This window comes from Hemiscyllium ocellatum, chromosome 20 (assembly GCF_020745735.1).
Source record: "Hemiscyllium ocellatum isolate sHemOce1 chromosome 20, sHemOce1.pat.X.cur, whole genome shotgun sequence".
NCBI classification, from domain to species: Eukaryota; Metazoa; Chordata; class Chondrichthyes; order Orectolobiformes; family Hemiscylliidae; genus Hemiscyllium; species Hemiscyllium ocellatum.
In genome coordinates, this window is record NC_083420.1 from 54,556,625 (window position 1) to 54,580,236 (window position 23,612).

A 23,612-nucleotide genomic window follows, 5' to 3' on the forward strand; every position below is an offset into this window, starting at 1 on the left:
AACCATAGTTGGATTAGAGATAGTCAGTCAGCATGACTTTGTGAGGGACAGGTCATGAGCCCTTCTTCGGGCTCATGCCCGAAATGTCGATTCTCCTGCTCTTTGGATGCTGCCTGACCTGCTGTGCTTTTCCAGCAACACATTTTCAGCTCTGATCTCCAGCATCTGCAGTCCTCACTTTCTCCAGGGACAGGTCATGTCTCACAAGCCTTATTGAATTCTTTAACAATGTGACAAAACACATTGATGAAGGTAGAGCAGTGAATGTGGGTGTACATTTTAGCAAGGTGTTTGATAAGGTTCCTCATGGTAGGCTCATTCAAAAAGTAGGAAGGGATGTTTGGCTGTCTGGATACGGAATTGGCTGGCCTATAGAAGACAGAGGGTGGTAGTAGATGGAAAGTATTCGGCCTGGAGCTCGGTGCCCAGTGATGTTCCGCAGGGATCTGTTCTGGGACTTGTATTCTTTGTGATTTTTATCAATGACTTGGATGAGGAAGTGGAAGGGTGGATTAATAAGTTTGCCGATTACACAAAGGTTTGTGAAGTTGTGGATAGTGTGCAGGCTGTAATAGATTGCAATGTAACTTTGACAGGATGCAGAACTGGGCTGGTAAGTGGCAGATAGAGTTCAACCTGAAAGTGTGAAGTGATTCATTTTGGAAAGTTAAATTTGAATGCAGAATACAGTGTTAAAGGGAGATTGGTTTAGCACACTTGGCTGGACGGTTGGTTTACAGAGCAGTGTGGTGCCAACAGCGTGGGTTCAATTCCAATCACTGGTTTGAGGTTATGATGATGGACTATCCTTCTCACCCTCTTCTCTTGCCTGAGGTCAGGTGGCCCTCAGGTTAAGTCGCCACCATTCGCTTCTCTCTAATGAGAAAGCAGCCCCTATGGTCTGGTAAGACTATGGCGATACAACAACAACAGTGTTAATGGCAAGATTCTTGACAGTGTGGAGGAACAGAGGAATTTTGGGGTCCATTGCCACCCAAGTTGACACGGTTGTTAAGAAGGCATATGGTGTTTGGCTTTCATTTGCAGGAGATTGAGTTTAAGAGCCACGAGATTATGCTGCAGCTCTATGGAGCTGCGGTTAGACGGCACTTGGAATATAGTGTTCAACTCTGGTTGTCTCATTATAGGAAGGATGTGAACATTTTAGAGGGGGTGCAGGTGAGGTTTACCAGGATGCTGCCTGGAAAGGAGGGCATGTCTTAGGTTGAGGGAGCTAAGGCTTTCCTCATTAGAGCGAAGAAGGGTGAGAAGCGACTTTATTGGGATGTACAAGATGATGAGAGGCATGGATAGAATAGATAGTCAGAGACTTTTTCCCAAGGCAGAAATGGCTATCATAAGGGGGCTTAATTTTAAGGTGATTGGAGGAAGGTTTTGGTGAGCTGTGTCAGAGGTTGATTCTTTAGAGTGGTGGGTTCATGAAATGCACTGCCAGCAGTGGTAGTAGAGTCAGATACATTCGGGACATTTAAGCGACTCTTGGATAGGCACATGGATGACAGTAAAATGAAGGGTATGTAGGTTAGTTTGATTTTAGATATAAAAGGTTGGCACAACATGAAGGATAAAAGGTTGGCACAACATGAAGGCACTATACTGAGCTGTACTGTTTTATGTTCTAAGAATATTCAATGTTTCGGAAGGACAGACAAGCAGCTAAATAAGGTGGACATGCTATGATAATAAGAGATGGGATCAGTACGTTAATAAGTTTGGCAGACAAATATGTGGAGTATGTCTGTGTGGAGCTAAGAAATGGCAAAGAGCAGCAGGCATTGTTTGGAGTTATTTCTTGGCCACCAAATTCTAGTGGTAATGCAGGGCATGGAATTATTCAGGAGATGAGAGAAGCATGTCTCATAGACAACAGAGTTATCACGAGTGTCTCTAATCTGCACATAAACCGGGTAAACACTGAGCGTAGAAGCTGTGGCAGATACCTTTCTGGAATTGCGGATCCTCTTCTATAGTTGTATGTTCAGCCAGCTAGAGGATGTGCTATTTTAGGTTGAGTACCGTACCATGAAAAAGGGATAATTGACAATCTTGTTGTTAAAGACCCTTGAGGGATGAGTGCCCACAATGTGATATAATTTTAAACTATATTTAAAAGTAAGGTGGTTCAATCTGAAACAACGATGTTAAATTTTAATTAGGGAAATTGACGACATGAGGTGCAAATTGACTGAGGTGTGTTGGGAAAATATATTAAAAGATATAACTGTACATAGACAAAAGATATACTTTAAAGAGCTATTTAAAGAACAATACATTCTTTCAAGGTGCAAAAACTGGGTAAAGGTCAGTCAGCTGTGGCTGACAAAAACATTTCAAGAAATGGAGAATAGACCATTAATGCAATCAAACAAAAAGTATAAAAACGGAGTCTATAAGCTTCTATTGGAACATGAAAATGAAGTTTTTGATGAAAATGAATGTTGGTCTATTCCTGACAGTCTGGAGAATTTATAATGGTGAAAATAGAAATGACAAAGAAGCTAAATGATCACTTTACATCTGTTTCACTGAGGAAGATACCAGAAATCTCCCAGAACTAGCAATCCAGGTTGCCAGAGAGAATAAGGATTTGAATGAAATTAATGTTCGTAAGAGATTTTACTGGATATAATAATGAGGCTGAAAGTTCCTTAATCCCTAGGATTAGATCTTCATTCCAGAAAAGAAGGTGGCCCTTAAGATAGTTGGTGGTTTGGTGATTATCTCCCAGAATTCTATAGATACTGGAATGATTGCTGCAGATTAGAAGGCAGCAAAGGTCTCCACACTATGAAGTAAGTGAGAGAGAAAACAGATGTACAGGATGTAACAGACATGTTAGCCATACATAAGTAGTGGGGACAATGTTCGAACCTATCATAAAGGATGGGAGAAATAAGTACCTGTTGATAATGATCTGATTGGGCATAGTCAGCATGTATTTGTGAAATGGAAATTGTGTTTGATGAACTTGTTGGATTTTTTTATATGTTGCTTATATTGATAAAGGAGAGTCGATGGTTGTAGTATACTTTGATTTTAAGAAGGCTTTTGATAAAATTCCCCCACAGGAGGCTGGTTAGAGAAATTGAAACAAATGTAATAGGGGGTAATGATTGTTTTCTCTAGGATGAGTAAATGGGTCATTTTCGCACTGCCAGGTTGTGACTAGTGGGGTACAACAAACATCAGTACTTGGATTGTAGATGTTCACAGTTCATAGATATGTTTGAAGGTGGGGATCAAACATCATAATTCCAAATTTATGGATGGTACAAAGCTATGAGGTTGTGTTGTAAGGAAGATGTAAAGTGGTTTCAAGAGGATTTATGAATGGGGCAAGCACTTGGGAGATGGAATATAATGTGAGGAAATGTGAACAGAAACTGATATGCAGAATAATTCTTAAATGATTAGAGGTTAGAAAATTTAAATGTATGGGGGAACCTTGGTCCATGTCAAGAAGATAAAATTGCCATAACCTCAGATGGCATAGCCCTGCTCTCATATTAGAGAGAGAGAGAGAGATGACTGGGGTGGTTTAACCTGAGGGTCACCACACCTCAGGTGAGGGAGAGATTGTGATGAAGAGTCATAGAGTGGTAGAGATATACAGCATAGAAACAGAACCTTCAGTCCAACTCGTCCACACTGATCAGATATCCTAAAAAAATCTAGTCCCATTTACCAGCATTTGGCCTATATATCCCACTAAATCCTTCCTATTCATATACCCATCCAGATAGATGCCTTTTAAATGCTATCATTGTACCAGCCTCCACTGCTTCCTCTAGGAGCTCATTGCATACGTTGCCCTTTGCATGAACTTGTTGGAATTTTTTTATATGTTGCTTATATTGATAAAGGAGAGTCGATGGTTGTAGTATACTTGGATTTTAAGAAGGCTTGAGGTCCCTGAGGTCCCTTTTAAATCTTTCTGTTCTCACCTTAAACCTATGCCCTCTTGTTTCGGACACTCCCACCCCAGGGTAGAAAATCTTGTCTATTGTGATATTGTTGCCCTCTTAATGAGGTTATGTTGTCCTCGATTTTTTTCCCCAAGAGGAATTGTAAAATCACTGGTGCTGAAATGGCTAACAAGCACTGCCATAAGTCAACAATCAGAGGAGGCCTTTAGGTTTTTTTTTTAAGTCAGTCATACAATGAAAGAGAAGTGGCCAGTTCTCCCAGTTCAGGTTTATTCTGGTTTGATTTAGTTTTACCAGTCGCACAAAAACTGCTGGGGACCTAGAGAAGCAGCTAAAGTGAAAGGAGGTTCCATGCTTCAACAGGGGTCTTGCCTAGACTTTCTCTCTGAAATCTCCCCTGCCTGTGTTTGAATTTACCAATTGCCAAGGGGTTTGTTTATGGGACTGGAACAGCTTTGTTAAATTGTGATAGAGTTGATTGGGTTATCAAATAAGTTATTCTAAAATTTTGTTTTCTTTTGTTTGTGTTTCATCATATAGATTCTGTTTGGTTTAAAGCTGAGAGGTTTAACCAACTGCATCACTCCTGGAATATCCACATTATATCTGCCTTAAAAAAAAAATAGGGCTTTGGCTGCCTTCTTAAAATGTTTACAGTGTGTCTGACCTGGTCCAAAACACTATTGACCCTATCCATGCCCCCTCATGATTTTATAGACCTCTATGGGGTCACCCCCTCAGCCTCTGATTCTCCATGGAAAATAGACCCAGTCTATTCAGCCTCTCCCTATAGTTCAAATCCTTCAACCCTGACAACGTCCTTGTGAATCTTTTCTGAACACTTTCAAGTTTCACAACATCCTTCCAAAGCAAAGAGATCAGAATTCCACGCTGTATTCCAACAGTGGCCGTACCAATATCCTGTACAGCCTCAACATGATCTCCCAACTCCCAAACTCAATTCACTGGCCAATAAATGCAAGCATACCAAACACCTTCTTCACTATCCTATCTACCTGAGGCCCCACATTCAAGGAACTATGAACTAGCATTCTCTTTGTTCAGTAACACGTCCCAGGACCCTACCATTAAGTGTAGAAGTCCTGCCCTGATTTGCCTTCCAAAATGCGGCACCTTACAATTACCTAAAATAAACTCCATCTGCCACTCCTCAGCCCATTGGCCCATCTGATCAAGGTCCCATTGTACTCTGGGGTAACCTTCTTCTATGTCTCCTACACCTCCAATTTTAATGTAACCATACCTCTTTTGTCCACATCCAAATCATTTATATAAATGATGAAAAGCAGTGGGCCCAGCACTGATCCTTGTGGCACACCACTAGTTACAGGACTCCAGTTTGCAAAGTACACCTTCACCACCACCCTCTGTCTTCTATCTTTGAGCCAGTTCTGTATCAAGTTAGGTTCTCCCTGTATTCTGTGTGATCTAACCTTGCTAACCAGTCTACCATGAAGAACCTTGTCAAATGTATTACTGAAGTCCATATTAATCAATCCATCACTGTGCCCTCATAAATTCTCCATTATTTCTTCAAAAAACATAATTAATTTAGTGAGACCCGATTTCCCCCACACACAAGCTATGTTGATGATCTATTATGAGTCCTATTATGAGTCCTTGCCTTTCCAAATATATGTAAATCCTGTTCCTCAGGATTCTTTCTAATAACTTACCACCAACAATGTCAGGCTAACCAGATGATAATTCCCTCGCTTTTCCTTACCACGTTTCTGAAATACTGGCACCAAGTTCATAAACCCCCAGTCTTCTCTCACCTCACCAGTGGCTATTTATAATACAAATATCTCAGCAAGGGGCCCAGCAATCACTTCCCGAGCTTCCCACAGAGTTCGAGGGTACACCTCGAAAGTCCTGGCAATTTATCCACCTTAATGTGTTTTAAGATGCCCAGCACCATCACCTCTGCAATATGGACATTTTTCAAAATGTTGCTATTTGTTTTCCCATGTTCTCTGCCTTCCATATTCTCCACAGTAAACACTGATGCAAAATACTCATTTATCCCCATCTCCTGTGATCTTTGAGGGGCCAGATTCTCTCCCTAGTTATCCTTTCGTCCTTAACATATTCGGAGAATCCTTCTGGATTTTCTCCTTAACCCTAATTGCCAAAGCTATCTCATGTCCCATTTTTGCCCTGCTGATCTCCTCCTTAAGTGTATATTCCTACTGCCTTTATACTCTAAGGGTTCACTTGATCTCTACTGTTTGTACCAGACATATGCTTCCTTTTTATTCTTAACCAAAAGTTCCATTTCTCTCGTCCTCCAGCACTCCCTACACCTACCAGCCTTGCCCTTCACCCTAACATGAATATACTGTTTCTAGACTTTTGTTATCTCATTTTTGAGGGCTTCTCATTTTCTAGCCGTTCCTTTACCTGCGAACATCCGCCCCCAATCAACTTTTGAAAGTTCATTCCTAATGCTGTCAAAATTGGCCTTCCTCCAATTTAGAACTTTAACTTTTAGATCTGGTCTAGCCTTTTCCATCACTATTTTAAAATGAATACAATTATGGTCAGTGGCCTGAAAGTGTCCCCCATTGACACTCAGTCACCTTCTTTGCCTTATTTCCCAAGGGTAGGTCAGGTTCTGCACCTTGTCTAGTAGCTATATCCACATACTGAATCAGAAAATTTTCCTGTGTGCACTGAACAAATTCCTCTCCATCCAAGTCCTTAACACTATGGCAGTCCCAGTCTATGTTTGGAAAGTTGAAATCCCCTGCCACAACTACCCTATTATTCTCACAGATAACTGAGATCACCTTACAAATTTGTTTCTCAATTTCCACTGACTATTGGGGGGATCTATAGTACAATCCCAATAAGGTGGTCATCTCTTCCCTACTTCTCAGTTCCCCCAAATAACCTATCCATTGCATTCTTGTCAATAAGTTACTGAAGGCTAACCTGCAAGTGCAACAAGCTACTAAGAAGGCGAATGGAACGTTGGCCTTTATTGTAAGAGGATTTGAGTGAAGTAGTAGTGAAGCCTTGTTTCAATTGTATAGGAGCTTGGTTAGACCACAACTGAAGTACTATGCACAGTTTTGGTCTCCTTATCTCAGGAAAGGTAATTGTTTTCTATAGATAGTGTGCAACAAAGTTCACCAGACTTGTTCTTGGAATGGCATACTGTTGTACGAAAGATTGGGCAAATTGGGCCTGTATTCACAAGTTTCAAGGAGTGAGAGGTGATCTCATTTCAGTGTACAAAATACTTGAACAGATAGATAGGGTAAATACAGATAAGATGGCTCCCTTGGTTGGGGTATCGAAAAATAAGGGAAATGCCACCTAGGTACAAAATGAGGAGAATTTTTGTTTAGAACATTACAGCTCAGTTCAAGCCCATCTAACCTACACTATTCCATTTTCATCCATATGCCTATCCAATGACCATTTAAATGCCTGTAAAGTCAGCGAGTCTACAACTGTTGCAGGCAGGCCGTTCCATGCCCCTACTACTCTCTGAGTAAAGAAACTACTTCTGACATCTGTCCTATATCTATCACCCCTCAATTTAAAACTAAGCCCCCTCGTGTTAGCCATCACCATCCAAGGAAAAAGGATAGTGATGGCTGTCCACCCGATCTAACCCTCTGTTTATCTTGTGTGTCTCAATTAAGTCACCTTTCAACCTCCTTCTCTCTGACAAAAATAGCCTCAAGTCCCTCAGCCTTTCCTTCGTAAAACCTTCCTTCCATACCAGGCAACATCCGAGTAAATCTCCTCTTAACCCTTTCCAAAGTCTCCACATCCTTCCTATATTGTGGTGACCAGAACTGTACGCAATACTCCAAGCGCAGCTGCACCAGAGTTTTGTACAGTTGTAGCATGACCTCATGGCTCCGAAACTTGATCCCTCTATTAATAAAAGATAACACACCTAATGCCGCCTTAACAGCCCTATCAACCTGGGTGGCACCTTTGACAGATCTATGTACGTGGACACAGAGATCTCTCTGCTCATCTACACTATCAAGAATCTTACCATTAGCCCAGTACTCTGCATTCCTATTAATCCTTCCAAAGTGAATCACCTCACTTTTTTTCATTAAATTCCATTTGCCACCTCTCATGCCCAGCTCTGCAGCTTATCTATGTCCCTCTGTAACTTGCAACATCCTTCAGCACTATTCAGAATTCCACCGACCTTAGTGTCATCTGCAAATTTACTAACCATCCTTCAATGCCTTCATCTAGGTCATTTATAAAAATGACAAACAGCAAAGGCCCCAAAATAGGTCTTTGCGGTACACACTAGTAATTGAACTCCAGGATGAACATTTCCCATCATCAACCAGCCTCTGTCTTCTTTCAGCCAACCAAATTCTGATCTAAACTGCTAAATCACCTTCAATCCCATGCCTCTGTATTTAGTGCACTAGCCTACCATGGGGAACGTTATCAAATGCCTTACTGAAATCCATATACACCATATCGACGGCTTTACCCTCATCCACCTGTTTGGTCACCATCTCCGAGAACTCAATAAGGTTTGTGAGGTATGACCTACCCTTCACAAAAACGTGGTGACTATCCCTAATCAGTTTATTCTTCTCGAGATGATTATAAATTATAACCTTTTCCAACATTTTACCTACTACCGAAGTAAGGCTTACTGGTCTATAATTACCAGGGTTGTCTCTATTCCCCTTCTTGTACAAGTGAACAATATTTGCTAATTTCCAGTCTTCTAGCACTATTCCTGTAGACAATGACGACATAAAGATCAAATCCAAAGGCTCTGCAATCTCCTACCTGGCTTCCCAGAGAATCCTAGAATAAATCCCATCTGGCCCAGGGGACTTATCTGTTTTCACACTTTCCAGAAATGATAACATCTCCTCCTTGTGAACCTCAATGCCATCTAGTTTAGTAGCCTGTATCTCAGTATTATGCTCAACAGAATTGTCTGTTTCCAGTGTGAATATTCATTCAGTGCTTCCCCTATCTCCTCTGACTCCACGCACAACTTCCCACTACTATCCTTGATTGGCCCTAATCTTTCTCTGGTCATTCTTTTATTCCCTGATATACCTATGGAAAGCATTAGCATTTTCCTTGATCCTACCTGCGAATGACTTCTCATATCCCCTCCTGGCTCTTCTTAGCTCTCTCTTTCAGTCTTTCCTGGCCAACTTGTAACTCACCACTTCCCTAATTGACCCTTCACGTTTCATCCTAACATAAACCGCCTTCTTCCTCTTGACAAGACATTCAACTTTTTTAGTAAACCACAGCTCCCTCTCTTGACCACTTCCTCTCTGTCTGACAGGTACATACTTGTGAAGGACACACAGTAGCTGTTCCTTGAATTAGCTCCACATTTCAATTGTGCCCATCCCCTGCAGTTTCCTTCCCCATCCTATGCATCCTAAACCTTGACTAATCACATCATAATTGCCTTTCCCCCAGTAATAACTCTTGCCCTGTGGTATATATACCTATCCCTTTCCATTGCTCAAGTAAACATAACCAAATTGTGGTTTCTATCACTAAAGTGCTCATTTACCTCCAAATCATAATACCTGGCCAGGTTCATTACACAGGATCACATCTAATGTGGCATCGTCCCTTGTTGGCCTGTCTACATACTGTGTCAGGAAACCCCCCCCCCTCCCCTCCCCGGCACACTTTGGACAAAAACTGACCCATGTAAAGTACTCTATAACTTTCCAAATAGTGATTGGAAATACTAAAGGCCCAATAACAGCTACCCTGTTACTATCGCTCCTATCCAGAATCATCTTTGCTATCTTTTCCTCTACATCTACTATCCTGTTACTCTTGCTCAGTGTGCTGAGTAACTTATCTGGAAATGGCCTAACAATGCTCTGTTTGTAAAGGGGTAGTATGCTCATCTAATGTCCAGCAGTAATGTGCACAGATGTCAATGAACTGGTTAGCTGTTCAACCTGGAAATATGTGACAATGCACTTGGAAGGACTAACAAAGCAAGGGATTACCCTTTGAATAATAGAATCCTGGAAAGTATTGAAGATCAAAGCAGTCTTATTGCGCATATCCACACATCACTGCAGTAACAGGACAGATGATAAGATGGTTAGGAAGGCATGTGGGATACTTATCTTTGAGCCAAAGCTCAATTGCAAGGAGGTTATGTTGGAACTGTATAAAACACTGGTTAGCACAACTGAAGTACTATGCACTACATTATAAGAAAGATCTGATTTCAGAGGAGATTTATCAGAATGCTGTCTGAACGAGGAAGAAAGATTGGATTATCTGGGTAGTTTTCGATGGAGCAGCAAAGGTTGAGAGGGGACTGACCGAAGTATATAAGATTATGAGAGGCAAAAATAGGATGGATAGGAAGGCACTTTTTCCATTAGTAAAGGGGTCAATAACCAGGGGCACAGTAAGAGGTAGAAGACTAAGGGGAGAGCTGAGAATGTTTTCACTGAGGGTGTTGGGCATCTTGAACTCCTGCCTGAAAGGGTGGTTGAAACTCTTGTAACATTTAAACAATAGTTCAATATTCACTTGTGTTGCCATTGCTTCCAAGGCTATGGACCAAAAGCTGGAAAATGGGATTAGTGTAGTCAGATCTTTGACTGATTCAGACAAGATGGGCAGAAACACTCTCTCCTGTGCTGGAAATGTCTAGGACTCTATTCCCCCAATTGTTGTTTAAAATTTGACTCAGGATCCCAAATATCGCACTTAAGTACTGCTTTGATACCAAGACCAGTCACTGTTGTCTCACCCCTAGAATTTAGCTCTTTCTAGATTTGAATCAATGTGGTTGTGAGGTCAGAAACTGAATGTTTCTCATGGAATCCAAACAGAGGTTATTGTTGTGTAAGTTCTGCTTGATAGGTGTCAACAAAACCTTTCAATATTTTGATGAGAAGGGTAGACTGAAGATGTGGTGACTGGCTGAGTTTGATTGGACACTCTGGAGGCAGGAAACATGTTTCTGCTGATGGGTGAGTGCCGAACCAGAGGACACAACTTAAAAATATGGGTAGACCATTTAGGACAGAGATGAGGAGAAACTTCTTCACCCAGAGACTGGTGGCTGTGTGGAATGCTCTGCCCCAGACAGCAGTAGAGGCCCAGTCTCTGGATTCATTTAAGAAAGTGTTGGATAGAGCTCTCAAGGATAGTGGAATCAAGGGTTATGGAGATAAGGCAGGAACAGGGTACTGATTAAGGATGATCAGCCAGGATCATATTGAATGGTGGTACAGGCTTGAAGAGCAGAATAGCCTACTCCTGCACCTATTGTCTATGGTCCTGCTTTTTTGAAGACAGGGCATACCTGGGAAATTTCCATCCTAGTTGGTTGATGCCAGTATTATACTGTATTGGAAAAGCTTGATTAGGGGGCAGCTAGTTCTAGAGGATGTGTCTTCACTACTGCATCAGGATTTATCAGGGTTCATAGCTTCTGTGGCAAACAATACTCATAATAGTTATTTTATATCACAATAACGAAATATAATTGACCGAGGATTTGCTTCTGTGATGGTGGGGATGTCAGGAAGTGGCCAGTCTGGTTCACCTATTCCTTGCTGAAAATGGTTGTGATTTCTTCAGGCTTTTCTTTTGCACCCGTATTTATTTTTTGAATACAGTTCTGCATTTAAATATTCAGTAAACTAATCTGAAATCTTTTATTTTCATGTTTTGCAATTTCAACGCCATTCATGGTAGGTGTTCCTGTTTCCCGTCTTTGTGTAGTACTATAAATGTAATGCAAGCAATTGTAATCTATTATTCTGTCTGCATACATATTGCCGGAATTTTTTTCCTGCTTCAATTTAACAACTAATTTTCATGTGGTTTTATTTACCAATATACCACTTCCATTGATTCCTTCTGGATCCAGTTTTTTGATGTAAATTAGAAACACTTCTCAATACCTAATATTGGGGCATTAAACACTGCACAGGTTTCGTCTGCTGTTTTTAATGACTGAAAATACTTAATGTTTTCTACCCTTTACCTCTTCCTTATCCATTCCCAAAATTTATGGTACATTCTTGCTGTATTCAGCATAACTAATAACTTTTGGTCTGGAATTCTATTAGATTTTTGTTTTTCAATGCCAGAGGTCCCCAGGTTTGACTGGGTTCCATTCCCAGGCGAAAGTGGGGACTCCAGATGCTGGAGATCAGAGTGACCCTCTCTCACTAGTATTCTTACATACAGATAAGGAAGGATACAACTTCGACTGGGACAACACATCCATCCTAGGACAAGCCAAACAGAGACACGCACAAGAATTCCTAGAAGCATGAGATTTCCAACTGGAACTCTATCAACAAACACATTGAGTTAGACCTCATCTACCCCCCCTGAGAAAAAGGTCTGGAAATGACTTCACCATAGGAAATGACATCACCAACCCAAAGAAACCCAAACATATAAATAGAAAGCAGAAATCATCAGAGGCCCACTGAAATGTTACCTAATAGGGTGACGAAACATCTGGAAATGAACCTTTCAGCTTAGCGAGCAAACCTACATCCAAACCTACATCTTACGTTCAACAATGACTACATTTCAAAAGTATCTACATTGACTGTGAAGTGCCCTGATGTATCCTTAGGTTTTGAAAAGTGCTATACAAATGTAGGGATTTGTTTTCTTTTTAATTGTTTAGACGTTGTGCAAAGCATGTGTCAATCTGCATTTACAATACTGCTGGACTGGGATTCTGGAACAGCAGGTCATTTCTTGAACTAGAATCTGCTCAAAATACATTATAACATTACACATGTTGGAGTCCTATTCCTGACAGGAGAAATAGTCTCAAAATCCTGGCTGTGACACCACAGATGTACCTTTTTTTTGTTTTCTAGGTGCCCTTGCCACCTAATTATCTTTGTTTTAAGATATTTTTGTATTTGTCCCAAGGAGTCCTTTCACCTAGAAGCATTTGCAAATTACATTTTTCCTCTCAATTTCACTCTGTTAATCTATTTAGATTCATGCTGGTCTAATCTGATCTTGCTGATTTGAAGTATATATTTTGTCTGCATTTTCAACATTATCCATTAATGTTATTTCACTACAGCTGAAGTGATATTGAATACCCTTCTCCAATCCGTTTCCTTCACTTCTGATTTCATTGATTTCACACTGCTCCCTCATTTCAGTAAATTTAGACTTGTATTTGGCTTTTCTCCTTTTTAAATCTAAACCTCTTGTAACTCTCTATTTCATGCTGGTTTTTAAGATCATTCATAAATAACAAGGTTAAAAGAGAGTCGCTTCTCCTGATATCTTGACTCGTTAAGTCATGAAGCAGTCACACATTGCATTTACCAACTCTGACTCTGTGGTGTTGGGTTTTTCCTGTTAATATTTAGTTGATCTGTGATCTCTTGTTCCTGCATTTCAATAAATCCAATTCCTTAAATTTATTCATCTGTAGCATGCCCTGGTGTCAGTATGATTTTTTTCATGCTTCACTTGTCTAACCAACATGGTTAACTTTGTAGCTTCTCACCTTGCACAGGCTGAACTACATTTAACTTCCCAGTACTTTGGCATGCAAGGTTACACCTTTGCTTTTTCTACCCACTATGTGTCTGGAAGTTAATTCCATCCTCTGGATTTAGCTATGTTTCTGATATTCCCACTACAAAATAGTTCTCCTCTAGGTTCCAGCATTATTAATTCTAATTCTTTCATCTTTTTGTAGGTTGATTGAAGTTTATTTGCTTGTGTCTGATTCTTTTGATCTTAGACTTAATTACATTTGTGAAAGTCTGTTTTTATGTATAATTCTCAACTTCTGACTCCCATAACCATCCATTAAGAAGTTTGCCTACTTCTAATTGTGTTAATGTCAATTTCCTGGTCTCATCTGATGAAACCTACATTTGTCCCTTTATGACTTCCAGACTTGACTATCCATTACCTTCCTCACACCTTTCTCTTTGTAGAAACTTCTAATTGATCCAAAATTTCACTCCCTGTACCCTAACTTGCATCATCTCATTTATCATTCCATCTCTTTGCTATCTACTTTGGCTTCTGGTCTCCATTTGAAAATATTTCCCTTAACATTTTAGATTTCAGAAGGCTTGGTATTGTTTACATCTATTACTTCCCCTAGCCCTGAAATCCTGCAAGGAATTGTTGCCCATCTGACTCTGATCTCTTGAGCATCTTTGCATTTGATACACATTGGATGACTGCATTGCTAGCTACTTTATACCTGACACTCTGAAATCTACACCCCAAACCCCACTTCTACATTGTGTGTCATCCTCGAAATGCACACTGTGACGTTTACCTGCTGGACCTATAGTCACTTGTCAGTCATTGTAAAGCAGCGAATCTGTCTGAATCCCTGATTTTTTTGTATCTTCTATTGTAGCAGAATATATCTGGATGCTGAGGGATCAGGAAAGACTATTATTATCTATTATTTTGCCTTGTTGCAAACTTAAGAAAGAGACAGGAGAGAAGAGTAGGATTGAGAAATGATAAACCACAGTTTCCAGATTGGTAGTATATTTCATTTCCTGTATTTAACTTGCTCTGCTTGTCAGTCAGTTAATTAGTTTCTGTTTGGAATTTTAAATAAAAATGAGTATCAATCCATTTCAGAAATCTGTGTTTTTTCTAATAATTGTAGTCCTTATTTTTATTGTAAATTTTAGTTATATTTAAGGTATATTTTTAAACACATGTTACCTTTCTTTGTTCTCCAAAGGCCACTGCTTACACAGACAGTCTGCCCAAGTGAAAACAGACAAGGACAGCTTAAGGGAATGGGGTGAGGTAAGATTAAAATATCCCGAAGAAGTTGTTTGTCATTTAACTGTATCAAGATTTCAATGATTTAGGAATTTTGCTCGTTGTACCCATCTCTCAAAATCTCCTTGCAGCTGTCTCCTTCAGTATATTATTATAGTTTTTATTTTGCATTAAGGTTGGTTCAAATAAATAATCTTCCTTCGAAGCGAAATGACAGCTCATCTAAATTGAAATCAAAGCAGGTGATTAAATGGCGACTTGTATTTTAGGATTGTTTATCTGAACAGCATTTTACTCCTGAATGGAATACTGACAGTTTAAGCTAGCACATTTGGAAGACATTTTAACTGTAAAATTAAAATGTTGGTGTGTTTGCGGTCCATCTCTTTTAATTGTATTGTGATTTTGATTTCTCTAGTGAGAGTGGTTTACCTTTGCATTTCTTTCTGTCTCTTGCAGATGCGGTAATGCCCCAAGCCATCATATGTGAGGGGGTCCCAGTATATTTCAATCTTCTATAATTAAAAGCAAAGTGCTGGAAAAGCTTTGCAGGTCAGGCAGCATTGGATGGGAGAAAGAAACTGAGCTAGCATTTCAGATCAATGATCTCTCATCAGAACAGGAAGAAGTTAGGGATATAACAGTTTATAAGCAGACAAGTGGATGTAGGTAGGTGAGAACACAAGGGAAGGTCTGTGATTGCATCGAGGGAAAGAATGACCAAATACAGAGGGAGTGATGGTTAAAGGGACTAAGGGACAATAATAAATTAAACAAACCTAGTGGAGGTTTAAGGACAATAGTATTACTGAACCCCACGGGCAGGATGTGTTTGAAAAAATGGAAGTTGTAATTCTGAGCTGAAGTTTTTGACCTCATTGTTGAAGATGGTAGGTCAAGTGTCTCAACGAAAGATTGATACCCTTCCTCAAGGCTGTATTGAGTTTAATTGAAACAATGTGAGAGGCCAAAACGGGATGAAGAATGCAAGCAGCAGGTGACCGGCAGCATTCTGGTCATGAATCTCCTGGTTTTGCATGAGAGGGTACTGAGGAAACAGAATGAATATTGGAGTGATTGAAGAAGAATTTGGGATGCTTTGGAGGGAATGGTGCCTGAGCAGTGCTTAAAAGATGGGGAGGTGAAGATTGTGACATTGCTTTAAATGAAGATGGTGATGGAGTGTACGATGAGGGCAAGGAGAATCTGTTGTCATTTTGCAAGGTAGACAGAAGGAGTAAGGGTTTCATTATAGGATAAATTGAATGTACACAATCTGATTCATCAAGTGGAAGAGAATATTTTGGGAAAATTAAAACAGTAAGGTCAAGTATTAAAATGGGTATGCTTGAGGTGGAGAAACTAGAAGAATGGAACAGAACACTTACAGAAAGCAGGGTGGGTGGAAGTGGAATCAAGGTAGATTGTATAGTACAAGTCAGTGTGCTTATAATAGATATTGATGGAAAGCCTATATTGATTTCCAGGCTCTGAATAACATTTTACTATGTTCTATATCTGTACAAAGTGAATTATGGATTTTTTTCTTACTTCAGTCTCTGGTCTGCCTCATGGTTATTTTCATTTTGTCATAGTTAGCAAATATGAAATGAAGATAAGAGAATGAATACTGTTATTCTATGTTCGACTTTGATGTTAGCTTCACCGTAACATTCTGGTCTTTTCTACTTAACTGTAAAGTAAACAATTTTTTTCTTCTTGTCATCACCTACGTTCTAAGGTATAAATCTGCATGCTAACCTCCATTGTGCAAAATTGGTTTAACCCATCTCTGGATCTACACATGTCTCTGTGAAGCATCTTCCCTTATTCTTTGCACTACTAACTTTCCTGGCTGATTATTTAAACTGCAGCACGAGGGAGCACACTCCCTACACATGTTCAGAAGTAGTGTTACTCTCAGTTAATCAATCCAGGATTGCTTTAAGTGAGAGATGCCTTTTTAATTTATTTGCAACTAGACAGACATTCAAAGTTAAGTTTTCAGATGAAAACTGAACTAAACAAGTAAATTAAAACAGAATCATTTTGGAATTGACTCTTGCCTAAAGTCTTCTGTTCATACATCAATCATTGTTATTAAAATTCTCATTAGAAATATATCCGGTCTGGTTTTTAATAGGATTTATTGCAGACTCTGTCAAAAAGACTTTGAGGAGCACCAAAATGTATGGATTTCCTCATTCTTCATTAATTTTCACAATTTTCTATCAATTAATGTGTTATTTGGATTCGCATGAAGCCTCTGCACACTTTGCAATATTCCTATTACAGTGGCTTTTATTCACTCCAATTCTTTGGGTATTTTGAATATTAAATAAATTAATAGTTGAAAGATTAATAACAAGGGATGTAGTTTTAAAGAAGACAGGAGGTTTAGAGGAATTTTGAGGTGATGACGATCTGGAATGCACTGCCTGGGAGGGTAGTTGAAATAGAAAGCGTTACAACCTTTAAGAAGTACTTGAATGAGCACTTAATATCATAACATTCAAGGCTCTGGGCCGAGTATAGGTCGTAGTGTATTTTTGGTGGGTCAGATTCGGCTGCATAGCCCCTTCTATTCTATATGCTTTTATGATTCAAAGAGTTAAGAAATAAACAGCTTTACTTTTAAAAATCTTCAGCCTGTGTTGGATTCCAAAACACTCTTAACGACCAAATGACTGAGCTGGGAATTGCCTCCACAAAGTCTATCCAATTTGCTTAGTGGTGTTAATTAAAACTGAATAAAAATTCATGAAATTACTATTGCCATTCTATATGCCTGTGATGCATTGCAAATTCTACAGGTTTATCCTGGTCATTAAGCAGACACTGAAATAAGATTTGATGCCCTGCAGACAGCCAACACCATGGATGCTCCTGCTGCTGAGCAAAAAGAAGTCAGGATCAGTTGCACATGGGCTGGCAGCTGCAATGCAGGCATCTGCAATTCTTTCTCGCACATTTCCAGCCAGTAGCAAGTGTTACTGCTCCTTAACAAAAACATGAGGTGCTGGAAAAGCTCAGCAGGACTGGCAGCATCTGTGAAGAGAAATCAGAGTTAATGTTTTGGGTCTAGTGACCCTTCCTCAGAATCTTGCTCCTTGAATGCTTTTGCTTTGAACAAATTGTAGGAGCTTATGAACTTGTTTGTAAACATTGAGACTATCTGTTCACCTGTCTCTTCTGCTTCCATCCTTTCCAATGACCTACCAAACCAAACACCAGCTTGCACTTGCTAAAAGCTGTAAATCTATATATCCACAGGTTTTCTCCCCTCCTGTCCTCGAGGTCATCAAACTGATGGATCCAGATTACTGCTCCGTTGATCCCATTCCATTAAACTGCTAACCACTGAACTTTGGGTCTGGCTGACAATGTAAATTGATCCCTTACCTGATCGATGCCTCTAATCTTCTCAAAGCTGCAGTCATCTATTTCTTTAAAAATGTGTTGCCCTGGTCTTTCTCTGCCAGCACTCGGCCCATATCTCTCCAAACCCTTCCTATTCATATACCCATCCTTTTAAATGTTGCAATTGTACCAGCCTCCACCACTTCCTCTGGCAGCTCAATCCATAGACGTACCACTCTGTGTGTGAAAAAGTTGCCCCTTAGATCTCTTTTATATTTTTCCCCTCTCACCCTAAACCTATGCCCTCTTTTTATGAACTCCCCCACCCCAGGGAAAAGACTTTGTTTAGTTATCCTACCCATGCTCCTCATGATTTTATAAACCTTTACAAGGTCACCCCTCAGCCTCCGATGCTCCAGGGAAAACAGCCCTAGCCTATTCAACCTCTCCCTATAGCTCAAATCCTCCAACCCTGGCAACATCCTTGTCTGAAGCCTTTCAAGTTTCATAACATCTTTCCGATGGGAAGGAGACTAGAATTGCATGCAATATTCCAAAAGTTGCCTAACCAATGTTCAGTACAGCCACAACATGACCTCCCAACTCCAGTGCTCAACACTCTGATCAATAAAGGAAAGCATACCAAACGCCATCTTCACTATCCTATCTACCTGTGATTCTGCTTTCAAGGAGCTATGAACCTGCACTCCAAGGTCTCTTTGTTCAGCAGGACAAAGGACCTTACCATTAAGTGCGTAAGTCCTGCTCTGATTTGCTTTCCCAAAATGCAGCACCTCGCATTTATCTATATTAAACTCCATCTGACACTTTTGGACCCACTGGCCCATCTGGTCAAGATCCTGTTGTAATCTGAGGTAACCTTCTTCTCTGTCCACTACACCTCCAATTTTGGTGTCATCCGCAAACTTACTAATTATACCTCTTCTTCTCGTATCCAAATCATTTATATAAATGACGAAAAGTAGTGAACCCAGCACCGATCCTTGTGGCACTCCACTGGTCACAGGCCTCCAGTCTGAAAAACAACCCTCCATCACCACCCCCGTCTTCTACCTTTGAGCCACTTCTGTTTCCAAATGGCTAGTTCTCCCTGTATTCCATGAGATCTAACTTTGCTAATCAGTCTCCATGGGGAACGTTGTCGAATGCCTTACTGAAGTCCACATCGATCACATCCACCACTCTGCCCTCATCAGTCCTTTTTGTTTTTTCTTCAAAAAACTCAATCAAGTTTGAGAGACATAATTTCCCATGTTGACTATCCCTGATCAGTCCTTACCTTCCCACATCCATGTACGTCCTGTCCCTCAGGATTCCCTCCAACAACTTGTCCACCACCGATGTCAGGCTGATTATTCTATTGTTCCCTGGCTTTTCCTTACCACCTTTCTTAAACAGTGCGAGCACGTTAGCCAAATTCCAATCTTCCAGCACCTCACCTGTGACTATTCATGACACAAATATCTCAGCAGGAGACCCAGCAATTATTTCCCAAGCTTCCCAGAGTTCTAGGGTACACCTGATCAGGTCCTGGGGATTTATTCACTTTTATACATCTCAAAACATCCAGTACTTCCTCCTCTGTAATATGGACATTTTTCATGATGTCGCCATCTATTTCCCTACATTCTATATCTTCCATCTCCTTTTCTGCAGTATTTACTGATGCAAAATATTCATTTAGTATCTCCCCCATTTTCTGCTGCTCCACAAAAAGGCCGCCTTGCTGACCTTTTGAGGGGTCCTATTCTCTCCCTAGTTACCCTTTTGTCTTTAATGTATTTGTTAAAACTCTTTGGATTCTCCTTTACTCTATTTGCTAAAGCTATCTCATGTCCCCATTTTGCCCTCCTGATTTCCCTCTTAAGTATACTCCTACTGCCTTTATACTCTTCTAAGGATTCACTCCATCTCTCCTGTCTATACCTGACATATACTTCATTATTTTTCTTTATCAAACCCTCAATTTCTTCAGTCATCCTGCATTCCCTATACCTACCAACCTTTCCTTTCACCCTTACAGGAATATACTGTCTCTGGACTCTTGTTATCTCATTTCTAAAGGCTTACCATTTTCCAGCCGTCCCTTTACCTGCACCCATCTGCCCCGATCAGCTTTTGAAAGTTCTTGCCTAAATTGGCCTTTCTCCAATTTAGAACTTCAATTTTTATATCCAGTCTATCCTTTTCCATCACTATTTTAAAATTAATAGAATTATGGTCACTGGCCCCAAAGAGCTCCCCCACTGACACCTGAGTCATCTGCCCTGCCTTATTTCCAAAGAATAGTTAGGTTTTGTACCTTCTCTAATAGGTATATCCACATACTGAATCAGAAGATTTTCTTGTACACACTTAACAAATTGCTCTCCATCTAAACCCTTAACACTATGGCAGTCCCAGTCTATGTTTGGAAAGTTAAAATCCCCTACCATAACTACCCTATTATTCTTACAGATAACTGAGAGCTCCTTACAAGTTTGTTTCTCAATTTCCCTCTGACTATTAGGAGGTCTATAATATAATCCCAATGAAGTGATCATCCCTTTCTTATTTCTCAGTTCCACACAAATAACTTTCCTGGATATATTTCCAGGAATATCCTCCCTCAGTACAGCTGTAATGCTATCCCTTATCAAAATGTCACTCCACCTCCTGTCTTGCCTCCCTTTCTGTCCTTCCTGTCAGGTTTCTATCCAGTCACAGCAGAACTATGGGCTAACAAAAATGATATACTCTATCCTCTATGATGGCAACCATGGTGTTTTATCTGAATACATGTTGCTGAAAGCATGATTATCAATATAAAAACTTAAACATGATCCCAGAACTGTTTGAACAATTGACTAGAATGACCACAATTGAAGTGACAAGATATTTTAAGTTATACCAAGCATGGGTTGTGAGCTATCCTCTTTCACTTGGTCAAGGTCCTTTCTTTATTCTCTCTAAGCAGTGTTCTTGGAAGGCTCAGGACCGCAAGTGACCACAATTTTGGAAGGCCTAGTCCTGTGCTTTTTGAGATTGCTCACTGATGTGTGAACACTGGTCTTAAAGCAAATGGGCTAGCTCAGCTCTTGTTGCTAATCATAAAAAGGTGTGTCTGGCGACTGATTTTACATTAAATATACAATAAGTCTTCTTTATCATGACTTGTGGATTTGCCTATCCACATCAAAAAGTAAGTAATTAAGTTCAACACCGGTGGTAAAACTCGCTGTTTTTAGCCTGTATTTTTTAATGGGCTCTGCAGTTGTGAATTTTCATCAGTTGTGAGGTTTCTCACAAACAAAACTCTCGCGTATATGGAGGAAAAACTGTACAACTGAATCTCCAGTTAAACATCTCTCAACCTAAAGAAATTGTTCTTGGCCTGGGAATAAATATTGAGTGTTCTTGGATGTATTGCTGTGAGCTACTTCAAACAGCAGGATCCAAACGATAGTTTCTCCAAAGAGAAAGAAATTTGATCATAGTTTATCTGCAGACCAGGGGCACTATATTAACAGAAGCAAATATTTGGACCTGCTGTATTACTACTAGGGCTAAAATCTGTTTACAAATGCAGCCATATCAGCATGCTATGGCAACTGCTTATCAAATCCACAAGCTACAGAGTCAAGAGCACCACCCAGACCATCTCACAAACCAGCCTTCTAACCATTGACTCCATCCATACTTCCTGCTGCCTAGGGAAAGCAACCAACATAATCAAAGGCCCCTCCCACCATGGTTACACTCTCTTCCAACCTCTTCCATCAGGGAGAAGATTATAAAGGTTTGAATAATATGTACAAACAGATTTAAAAACAGCTTCTTCCCTGCTTTAACAGGTTTTTGAATGGACCTTTCAAATGTTAATGCTGATGTCTCGCTGCACCTTCTCTACAGCTGTAACACTGTAATCTGCACTCTGTTTTACTACATTAATGCACTTTGGGATGATCTGCCTGCATAGCACGCAAAACAATACTTTTCACTGTATCTCAGTACATGTGACAACAATAAATCAAATCAAAAAAGTTTAATGTATCAAAGTGCTCCTCTCTCAGAGCCAGGCAAAATTTTACCAAAATATACCATGGATTCAGAATTGTATCTTTTTAACAACAAAATAAAATGTCTTACCAAATCTATTGCTCAATTAGCTTATTTGTTTTGTAGGTAGTTGGTTTAAACAAAACCGACCAAAATGTGTTAATGGACTTTGATGAAAAACATGATCAATATCTGATATTCCTTCAATGCAGAAACAGGTAATGTGGGTGTTTTTCATCCTAACTTCCTCATTTTCTTAAATGCATTTGGGTATTTGAATCCATTAGGTAAATAGAATTCCACTGTTGAATATGAAGATGTCACTTTGTTTGCAGTCATGTTTTTTTAAGCAGGTACTGAATGTTGGCAATGAGATTGTGCTACATTCTTAATCACAGTGGCAGATTTCTCAAACTTATTGTCAATGGTTTTTGATTATACTTTTCTTTGTAGTTCAACTTTTTCATGAAATTTGGCTGAAGTAATTGTAAATGTGTCACTGATTTTTTTTTTCTGTATTTTAAGTACAAGGGAGGGACAACTGTTTTGAGTTATAATTTTTACCGTGTGAGACAGCTCTACAATTAATTTTAGATCTAGCATTCAAGCATTATAGGATTTTCTTAACACATTTGATTACATTATCTACTGTGCTAATATATTTTGCTATTCATATCTCTTTAAAGGTTGGTATTTTCAGAAAATAAAGCAAAATATTGGCATTGAAATAAAAAATAAAAACAAAATTACTAGCAATTTTCGACTTTGAAATGAAGAATAAAGATTTAAATTTTACTTGCACATATGTAGGTCACTATGCAGGTATCTAATAGTAATCTTGAAGTAGTAAAAACCAAAAGAGCTGTGGGCGCTGGAAATCAGAAACAAAAACAGAAAAGCTCAGCAGATCTGGCAGGATGTGAGAGAAATCAAAGTTATTAATTTGAATTCAGTGATCCTTCCTCTGAACAAGTCTTAAAATAGTCCTTTCCAAACCTTTTCCAATTGTGACGCCATTTTGCTGAGATAATGGGTGAAACAAGTAGGGGAGATTTTGAGACCTGAGAGTACAGAGGGATGGAATCAGGAGGGGTGATGTGTGGTGGGTATGAAAGGATGTGAGAGAGTGGGGTTTGGCAATGGGGTGGTGGTTCCTGGTTAGTCCACAGGAATTAAATAAAAAGCACCATTGTTCGTAGGTTTTACAAGACAACAGTCAGGCCTCAATGATTAGCAGGCTAGACCACAGCCACAATTAAACAAGTCTGTGATGGTTTGAAGGCCCCATGCAATTGTTCCCACTTGGTCAGTGCTCTGTGGAGCCATTTTTGCCTCAGAGCTCATGACCCCAGAGTTTCAACTTTTGACCTCATTGGTGCCATGACCCACAGTTTAGTTTGGGAAACCCTACCTTAATGGGTTACTTTTTAATCAAAAAAGTTAATTAATTGA

The 23,612-nt window shown here is 39.8% G+C and overlaps 1 protein-coding gene across 4 annotated transcripts in view; it reads left to right on the plus strand.

Moving 5' to 3' along the window:
- LOC132825525 (katanin-interacting protein) overlaps positions 1-23,612 on the plus strand; it is a 132,900-nt gene that overhangs the window by 2,896 nt on the left and 106,392 nt on the right. For 2 of the 4 annotated variants that reach the window (XM_060840879.1, XM_060840880.1), the window contains exons 2-3: positions 14,698-14,765; positions 22,287-22,378. In XM_060840879.1, the coding sequence (XP_060696862.1) occupies positions 14,698-14,765; positions 22,287-22,378 (160 nt within the window). Of the gene's footprint in view, positions 1-14,697; positions 14,766-15,200; positions 15,294-22,286; positions 22,379-23,612 lie in introns of those variants that run through there. The other 2 variants (XM_060840881.1, XM_060840882.1) reach the window with 2 other exon arrangements.